This window comes from Copadichromis virginalis, linkage group LG6, assembly GCF_057382275.1.
Source record: "Copadichromis virginalis isolate Kocher_CV1m ecotype Utaka linkage group LG6, C_Virginalis_male_GT1.1, whole genome shotgun sequence".
Classification (NCBI taxonomy): domain Eukaryota; kingdom Metazoa; phylum Chordata; class Actinopteri; order Cichliformes; family Cichlidae; genus Copadichromis; species Copadichromis virginalis.
The window spans coordinates 1015255-1024508 of record NC_140623.1 but is presented as its reverse complement, the minus strand read 5'-3'; the positions used below and the strand labels follow the sequence as shown (position 1 = coordinate 1024508).

The window sequence follows — 9254 nt, the reverse complement described above, 5'->3', positions numbered from 1 at the left end:
CCGTTCGAGGCCGGGGAGCCGTCCGGCCGAGCCAACTCCCCCCCCCCGCGAGCGAGAGAGGAAATCGGCCACTGCCATCTGCGCCCCCGGCCTATGGATCACCTTGAACTTAAAGGGCTGCAACGCCAGATACCACCGGGTGATCCGGGCGTTGGCATCCTTCATGCGGTGGAGCCACTGCAGCGGGGCGTGGTCCGAACAGAGGGTGAATGAGCGTCCCAGGAGGTAATAGCGCAGGGAGCCGACCGCCCACCGGATGGCCAGGCACTCCTTCTCCACGGTGCTGTACCGGCGCTCGCGCTCTGCTAGCTTCCGGCTGATGTATAGGACAGGGCGGTCGGCCCCTCTTACCTGCTGGGACAAAACGGCTCCCAGCCCTCTGTCCGAGGCGTCAGTCTGCAGAACAAAAGGGAGGGAAAAGTTAGGAGTGTGAAGCAGCGGCTCCCCACAGAGAGCCTTTTTCACCTGCACAAACGCCGCCTGGCACGGCCCCGTCCACTGGACCAGATCCGGGGCACCCTTTCGAGTGAGATCGGTCAGGGGGCTGGTTAGCTGCGCAAACCCCGGCACAAAGCGACGATAGTAACCCGCCAACCCCAAGAACCGTCTCACCTCCTTTGTCGTCCTGGGGCGCGGGCAGGATGCGATAGCCGCCGTCTTCTCCACCTGTGGACGCACCTGCCCGCCCCCCAGGTGGTACCCCAGATACTGCACCTCCCTCCGTCCAACCGCGCACTTCTTCGGATTGGCCGTGAGCCCCGCCCCCCTCAGGGACTCCAGGACCGCGGCCACCCGCAGCACATGCTCCGCCCAGGTGTCGCTGTGGATGATCACGTCATCCAGGTAGGCGGCAGCGTACGCTGCGTGCGGACGCAGTACCCGGTCCATGAGACGCTGGAAAGTGGCCGGGGCCCCGAACAGGCCGAACGGAAGTGTCACGAACTGGTACAAACCGTACGGAGTGGAGAAGGCCGTTTTCTCCCTGGCCTCGGCAGACAAGGGAATCTGCCAATAGCCCTTGGTTAAGTCCAGTGTCGTGAAAAAGCGGGCCGTGCCTAACCGGTCCAGGAGCTCGTCGACCCGAGGCATGGGGTAGGCATCAAAGCGTGACACTTCGTTCACCCTGCGATAGTCGACACAGAACCGTATAGACCCATCCTTCTTCGCCACCAGAACGATGGGGCTACACCAGGCGCTGTGCGACTCTTCTATTACTCCCATCCTCAGCATTTCCGCCAATTCCCTCTGCACGATTTTTCGCTTGTGCTCCGGGAGCCTGTAGGGCCGTGAACGCACCGTCACGCCAGGCTGCGTCACGAAATGGTGCTCGATGAGGGACGTCCGGCCGGGCAGGGGGGAGAACACGTCCGCAAAACGCTGTTGCAACGCGACAACATCCGCTCTCTGGGCCTGTGTGAGATGGTCATCACAAGGGAGGGAGGCGGGAATGATAGAATTTGGCACCTCCGGCCCCAACTCATCTCTCTCCTTCACCAAGCTCACCAGAGAAGCGGTTTCAACCTCTCGCCACAGTTTGAGGAGATTGAGGTGATAAATCTGCGTGGCTCCTCCCCTGTCCGACCGAGCGACCTCATAGTCCACGTCCCCGACTCGCCGTGTGACCACAAAGGGTCCTTGCCACTTGGCGAGCAACTTCGAGCTGGAAGTAGGGAGTAACACAAGCACTTTATCTCCCGGTGAGAATTGCCTGAGCCTAGCCCCTCTGTCATACAGGCGTTGCTGACGCTGCTGAGCCTGGAGCAAATTCTCCCGTGACAACCTCCCCAAAGTGTGGAGTTTTGCTCTCAGGTCCAACACGTACTGAATCTCATTTTTGGCGGGGCTCGGACCGTCCTCCCAGCTTTCTTTAATCAGGTCGAGCACCCCACGTGGCCTCCTGCCGAACAGCAGTTCAAAGGGAGAAAATCCCGTGGAGGCCTGGGGCACCTCCCGCACTGCGAATAACAGAGGGTCTAGCCAGTGATCCCAATTGCGTTCATCCTCGTTAATGAACTTCCGAATCATGGACTTTAAAGTCTTATTCAGCCGCTCCACCAGCCCGTCAGTCTGAGGGTGGTAGACGCTGGTCCGAATAGATTTAATGCCCAGTAATTCGTACAGTTCCCGCAGTGTACGAGACATAAACGACGTGCCCTGGTCAGTCAGTATCTCTTTCGGGATTCCGACTCGGGAGATGACCTGAAACAGTGCCTGCGCCACACTCTTTGCAGAGATGGTGCGCAGCGGAACTGCTTCCGGGTACCGCGTTGCGTAATCCACCAGGACTAACACAAAGCGGTAGCCGCGTGCACTCCGGTGAAACGGCCCGATGAGGTCCATGCCGATGCGCTCAAACGGGACCTCAATGAGGGGGAGAGGGCGCAGCGGCGCCTTCGGTATGGCCGGCTGGTTAACAAGTTGGCAGTCCGGGCAGGACGCGCACCAGCGGCGCACATCCGCTCGGATGCCCGGCCAATAAAATCGGGCCGTTATTCGCTCCAGAGTTTTCTCGTAGCCCATATGCCCTGCCATGGGGTTATAGTGGGCCGCCTGGAAAAGCGTTTCCCGGCGGCCCTGCGGCACCAACAACTGGGTGTGTGTTTCCTCGGTCTGAGTGTCACGACTCACTCGATATAACCGGTCGTTTAATAAGACGAAACGCGGGTAGGTCTGCGCGGCCTCAGGGCGCACCACGTGACCATCAATAGCCATCACTTGGTCAAAGGCTGAGCGTAGGGTGCCGTCACGAGACTGCTCCAGTGGGAAATCACCCAAGGGGGACACTTCCGGGGCCGGCGGGACGTCCCGTGAGGGACCCGCCGGCTCCTCCCCCCCGGAGTCGGTGTCGGACGACCCCGCGTCACCGCTGAATGCCGCGCACACGCTACACCCCGCTTCCGGTCGTGATCGCACCCCCGCGTACTGCCCCAGTAGCTGATGAAACCCCGGCCAATTGGTACCCAGAATCAGGGGGTGCGACAGGCGCGGGCTAACCGCCGCCGTTACTCTATGCATTTTGCCCTTATACTTTAATAACAGCGGCACTATGGGATACCTGTGAACGTCACCATGCACACACCTCACCTCCACCCATTCTGCCTCCAGCAATGCCCCGGGGCGAACCAAGCTTTGGTGTACGAGGGTCTGCGTGCAGCCCGTGTCCACCAACGCCTGGCGTATACCCCCTCGAGTCCTTACCGGAATACTGTATGTCCCTCCTGGACCGGGGAAGGGTGCTGGGGCGCCAGCAACACGAAACACCTGCCCCACTTCCATAAGCGGACAATCCCTCCTCAGGTGCCCCGGCTGCCCGCACTTCCAACACTCCGGCCCCGGCGTCTGTGCTGCTCTCCGTGGCTCGGGGGCGGCTCCACTTGGCTCGGCTGCCCTGGACGGCACCAACGCCGCGAAAGGGTTAGTGGGGCTCAGCGCCGGCAGCCGCTCTGCCTGCCCTGGTGCCGGCACACGGCGTCTCGGGGCCGGCACTGGGGCCTGTTTGTTCGGCCTCCGTCCGGCGTCCCCGGGTTCCCCTGCTCCAGCGGCAAGGTGGTCTTCCGCTAGCGTCACCGCTACCTCCAGGCTTGCGGGCCGGTGGCACCGGACCCATCTCGCCGTCTCCGCTGGCAATCCCTCCGTGAACTGCTCCAGCACCACCTTGTCCACCAGCTTCGTCTCGCCCTCCGATGCTCCCGGTTGCAGCCAGCGCACCGCCGCGTCGCGCAGCTGCCGGGCCCAGGCGAATGGTCGGTCCGTTGTAGCCAGCCGACAGGCCCGGAACCGCCGGCGATGGTCTTCGGCGGTGAGCCCCAGCCTGTCCACCACCGCCCGGCTCACGTCCGGGAAGCTGCTCCTCGACGCCGGAGGCAGACTCAGGGCCGCTGTTTGTGCCTCCCCAGACAGCAGGGGGAGCAGCCGCGGAGCCCACTCCTCCCGCGGCCATTGGCAAGCCTCCGCCGTGGCACGGAAGGTCTCCAAAAAAACTTGTGGGTCGTCCCCGTCCCCCATCCGGGGCACCGACACCGACAGCGGCGAGGGCTTCGGCGTGGCAGCGGCCCCGACCAGCCGTTCCAGAACTTGCGTCTGTCGGTCCGTCTGCTCCCGCAGCGCGGCCAGGTGGGCACGCTGGTCGGCCGCCTGATCCCGGCTCATCGTCGCCATCTCCGCCAGCATCTGCGCCAAGAATTGCAGAGGCTGGGCGGGTGGCGTGGCCTGTGGGTCGGACATTTCCCCACCGGCACTGTCCCGGGTTTCGGCACCACTTGTAGAGTACACCCAGCACAGACACACGCACACACAGGCAGGTATAGCCAACTCCCACGTTTATTGATATATTTGTATTTTGACAGCTGACTCAGTCGCACCGTCTGACAGCTCGAGCCCAGCTGATCTCTCTTGGCCGCTCCTCCTCGTCTCACTATAAACACAGCGGAGGAGACCATCATTAGTCCATAAACAATATCAGCTGTTCTTACCGGCCTCGCGGCGCCGCCCCGTTGAGCCTTCCGCTCCACTCCTCCCCTGCAGCTGCGCCCGGGGCCACGCCTCCGCCACACCTGCATATCAAGGAGCAAACTGGCCAGATTGTGGTGTTACAGTGAAGGTTAGCATGTTTTTCACGTTGGCATGTTTAAAAAGAGATATAAATAGAAGAGACTTGATGTAATCCAAGGTATTTGCAATTGTCCTCTTTTTTTCTTGGTAAGATGTCCTGCTTGGAACCAAGTTCGAACATCTACTGGGACCAAGACCACATATACTGACATTTCTAGAGGTGTTTAGTTTATTATAAATTCTCATCAAATAAAAGCAAAATAAATAAATAAAATCTCTGTAGCCTTCATACATCATAAAGTCATTGAATCTATTGGCACTTATGTAGTCTAAATATTCTGCAGACATGAGGCATCTCAAATGTCTGAACTTCATGCTTGTCACATTATCATGCTCCAATAATCTCTTTTACTCCCAGTACAAACATGCTATGTAGTGGGGCCAGAGAGGGGAACGAGACTGGAATCCAACAGGAGACCTAAAGTCAAAGACAATGAAACAGATAAAGAGAACTGTTACTGCAATTGTGCAAAAGAAAACAAACACACAAAAATGTCTCTCACATTTAGTGCATATAGTCAGTGTTAGTTAGGTTTTACTTGATGATGATGATCTTTGTAGCCTTAATCTTTATTACAAAAGGTTAAACTTGAACTAAACTACACTTTGGTTGAAAGCACACTATCATTCTGCATGTAACTTTCACTAGTTCAGATGGAGATCCATCCATCTATCCATTTTCTTCTGCTTCTCCTTCCAGGTCACAGGGATAATAAGTTAGGGCATTACTTATACTAAGTCATACTGTACAGGCTGACGGTTATACTGGGCAGGAGGGTAAGTGGCCTCTGAAAATGAGTTTTGCTCTGGTGAGACATGAAGTACTTTCAATCTCATCCAGAGAGGGTAAAGAACATCCTGTGGTCTTTTCAGCTGACCTTATCACCCTCTGCAGTCTTTCTTTGTCAGCCACTGTAAAGCCGGCGGGCCACACACTATCACACACTAATGGTGCATGACAGTCCAGACTCGAGTGTAGAGCAGTAGAAGGTCACCAGCAGCTTGTCCTCCAGTTTATTCATCTTTAAAACCCTCCAAAAGTGGAGGCACTGCCGAGCCTTTTTCACCACAGATGTTGTTAACTGACCACTAAAGATCTTCAGAGATGTGTTCCTAGGAATTTAAAGGTGGCAAAAAAGAGCTGAGGAGAAGTACCTGCAAAAAATATATAATATATAAAAATATAGTCTATATACATTACAGTATATAGTAAAGAAAACCCTGAAAACTGTAATTCCTGAACTCATCATATTTTCATCAGCTTTATCTTTAGTCTTTTGCACTTTATTCAGTTCTTAAGGCTGAAAGTTTTGGCGTGCTGCCTCAAATCACATTGTAATACTGTTTTGAAGGCTGAAAGTATGAGTGTGAAAAGATATTGTTGCAGATGGACATCAGGTGGCAGCATTGAACAGAGAGTCACACCAAACTGAGCCCATGCCTTCACCGTTGTGGATTTCTGGCTCCATCTCACTAGATCCCAGCATCCTCCTTGGTCACATCAACAAAGTAGGACAAGCATGCCCTCCTTCACTAAATCCATGAACTTCCCCTGTGCTCTATGTTCAACATCCTTTGTCCAGTAATTTTACTGTCCTTCTTCTGCACAATTCAATTCAGTTTTATTTATACAGCGCCAAAACACAACAACAGTTGCCTCAAGGTGCTTTATATTGTAAAGGTGGACCCTACAATAATACATACAAGGAAAAACCCAACAATGACCCCCTATGAGCAAGGTCTTTGGTGACAGTGGGAAGGAAAAACTCCCTTTTAACAGGAAGAAACCTCAGGCAGAACCAGGCTCAGGGAGGGGCGGGGCCATCTGCCATGGGAAAGATGTACTCTATCTAATTCTGTCCCTCCTGGTCACACCCAATGAAAATCATAGCATCTGAAAGCCAATTTAGATGTATGGATTGTTTTGTAAATTATGGATCACTCACCTCTCTTAACATGACTGGTACTTGTTAAGAGAGGTACAGTCTAATGATTTGATCGCACTCTGTTCTGTGGAGGGTCTCAGTCATCCAGATAATGGTAGTCTTAAGAAAAAGAAAGGCAACGGGACTTGTGGAGAGACGCAGGCATAGGAGGTGGTCCTGAGAGTCACTGACCTACTATTGATCATATGAGTCATTGCATGAGCTAAAGTGTGGACATGATTATTGAGGTCTTTATTGTCACCGGGGGGTTAAGGGTGAAACCTCTGTGAAACCTTTTCCCAACCCATCATGTGACCTATTGAGGTACTGGGAAGGGATCTCAAGACTACATTGTAGGCAGTTGATAGCTGGTGTTGTAAGCCATCACCTCTGTCCAAAGATGGTTGTTCACAGCGGACAGAGATGGTCTCCTTTACTTTTCTTTCAAACCAGCCGTCTTCTCAGTCCAAAATGTGAACATCCTCAAAAGAGTGTCCTTTAGGAGCAGTTGTACAGCATCTGTATGAGCCGTTTTTTGTCTAAGGGTGTAGTGCGCTCAGATGTCATGCTTGGAGAAAGTTCTGAATGAGTTTCTCTGAGGAACCTTATGCAAACCTTCTCCTTTGTTGGTGTTTGACCTTTTTTCCCGTGTAACATCAAGAATGATCAATCACACAGCCTTTGTTTCGGTTTGCATGTATGAATTGATCGTAGCGTAACTGTTGTCTTTGAGTAAAGGTGGGAGATGGGTGACTTTTTTGAGTCAGTTCTTCAGGACAATTGCTAAGCTCAGTATTTCCTATATAGTCATTGTTTCTAGAAGTTACATCTTTTTTCTCTGCATTGTTCTGATTTCTTATCTGCGGGTTTTAATTAAATGAGATGATGTCTGTTACAATGTCTTTTTTTTAAGAATATACTGCTATATACTGTATTGTAAAAGTGAGCAAAGATGTCAGTGAAAATATTTTAAACATAAAATCAGTAACATTTTAACAACTACAGGTCAAAGGGGAAAAATTAAAGACTTTATATCTCTTTTTAGTTCACTGTGATCTCGACTGCCATTAAGTCTGTTTTATAAGATATTTCCATGTATATTCTGTTATTTATAATAGACTTGTTTGAATAAAAATAGCTGCAGTGGCTCGTGTACAGTAAGAAGTAGAGGTATCACTGTAACCGAGGACTTGCTGTTAAAAATAGCTTGACTGTTGCCTGCAAGTGTTGAGCCAAGGAGGACAAGCTGTCTCGAGAAACCTAAAAAGGTCTCATAATGCTTTGAGTGTCAGGATCTGCCAGAAATGACTGAAAACTTCTTCCTGACTCTTGCACAGATCAATATTTTTGATGGTTAAAGGGGAGATCCTTCATACCTCATACTTTTAGAAAAAATGTATATAAGAAGAGAGGCACTCTGGTATTTCAGATTTATTTTTCTGATTTTCAAAAATGAAACTTTGTGTGGAACAATTTCTAAACTCTGTCACCATTTACTGTTTCACTGTTCCAACTCTTTCTCATCTTTAATATTCCATTAAAAAAAAAAAAAAAAAAAAAAAAATATATATATATATATATATATATATATATAAATATAAAAAACGTTTCCCATATTATAAAGAAAGGGGATAAAACTTGCCTCCAGAATAATTCATTAAACCTTGTGGTACAGGTGCACACTCTTCATCTACAAAGTGCAGAATGAGAAGGAAATTTGGGGGTAAATGCTATATATAGTTTTAAGTGCATCCATACATGGGGTGGAAGGGGAACAGCATTCCTCCAGTGAGAGGGTAATATTTTTGTTGCCATCAGCGAGTGCTTCCCAAGCGGCATCAGGCTGGTCTGCCACCTCTTTGCGCTGTTTAAATTTCTTGGGGTAAGTCTCTTTTGTTAATATTCGCTAGCTGGTGTGCTAATTTTATTTTAGAAATAACTTTTTTCAAAATGAGCTTCACATTAGGAAGAGGACTTATCTGCTGCCAATCCTGGGGCAGGTGAAATGTGTTGCATAAATAAATGGCAGCAGATAATCTGTCTCCTGTGTGGGGGAAAATGAAGCAGCAGTCTGTAATCTCCCTGAGCTGTACTTCCTTTCATATCAGGGTATTAAGAGGTTGCTGACCCTCTTTTCTTAATTTGCGTCAGCCAAAAAAGGACGATATTGTGCTGAAATAATTATTTATACAGAACGGAAGCACAATTAGCCTGCAGCAGAGTGTGGATATGACAGCTGGCTTAGATCTAAGTCTTGTTCCTGTACAGTCTGATCACTCTGATTTCCTGCGCAATCGTTTTAATTAAATAGTGTGAGGACTGTGCTCTTCTGGTAATGACACTGTTTCCTTCATTTCTCCGTTAATGGAATAGGCAGACTGGTGAAAGCTATTCATAGCTGAGCTGTGTGAGGCTGTTAGAGGAAGCAGTTGAAGTGCTGAGCTCGAGTAAAAAGTTGGAACTGCCATGCTGTCTCATAAATGTTTGCCTTTAAACATTGTTTAGGTCTATTAGAGATTCGGGTGTGGGTATTTTTCTCATGTGTTGTATAAATTCTACAACAGAACAGCAGAAACTGCACCTGTTAACCTTTGCACATGGTTGATTTCACAGATGACAGCGCATCTAATACTTTAAACTTACATCACAGAATGATTGCAATAACAGTGGTGGTAAAGTAAATACTTGTATTGACATTTCTAACATGGCTAACACATG

At 50.5% G+C, this 9254-nt stretch overlaps 1 protein-coding gene across 5 annotated transcripts in view; it reads left to right on the top strand.

Annotated features, from left to right (window-relative positions):
- Positions 1 to 8248: 8248 nt before the first annotated feature.
- myom2a (myomesin 2a) overlaps positions 8249 to 9254 on the top strand; it is a 29224-nt gene continuing 28218 nt past the window's right edge. For 3 of the 5 annotated variants that reach the window (XM_085458148.1, XM_085458147.1, XM_085458150.1), the window contains exon 1: positions 8249 to 8418. In XM_085458148.1, the coding sequence (XP_085314274.1) occupies positions 8264 to 8418 (155 nt within the window). In that variant the 5' untranslated portion in view covers positions 8249 to 8263. The remainder of the gene's footprint in view (positions 8419 to 9254) is intronic. The other 2 variants (XM_085458149.1, XM_085458151.1) reach the window with 1 other exon arrangement.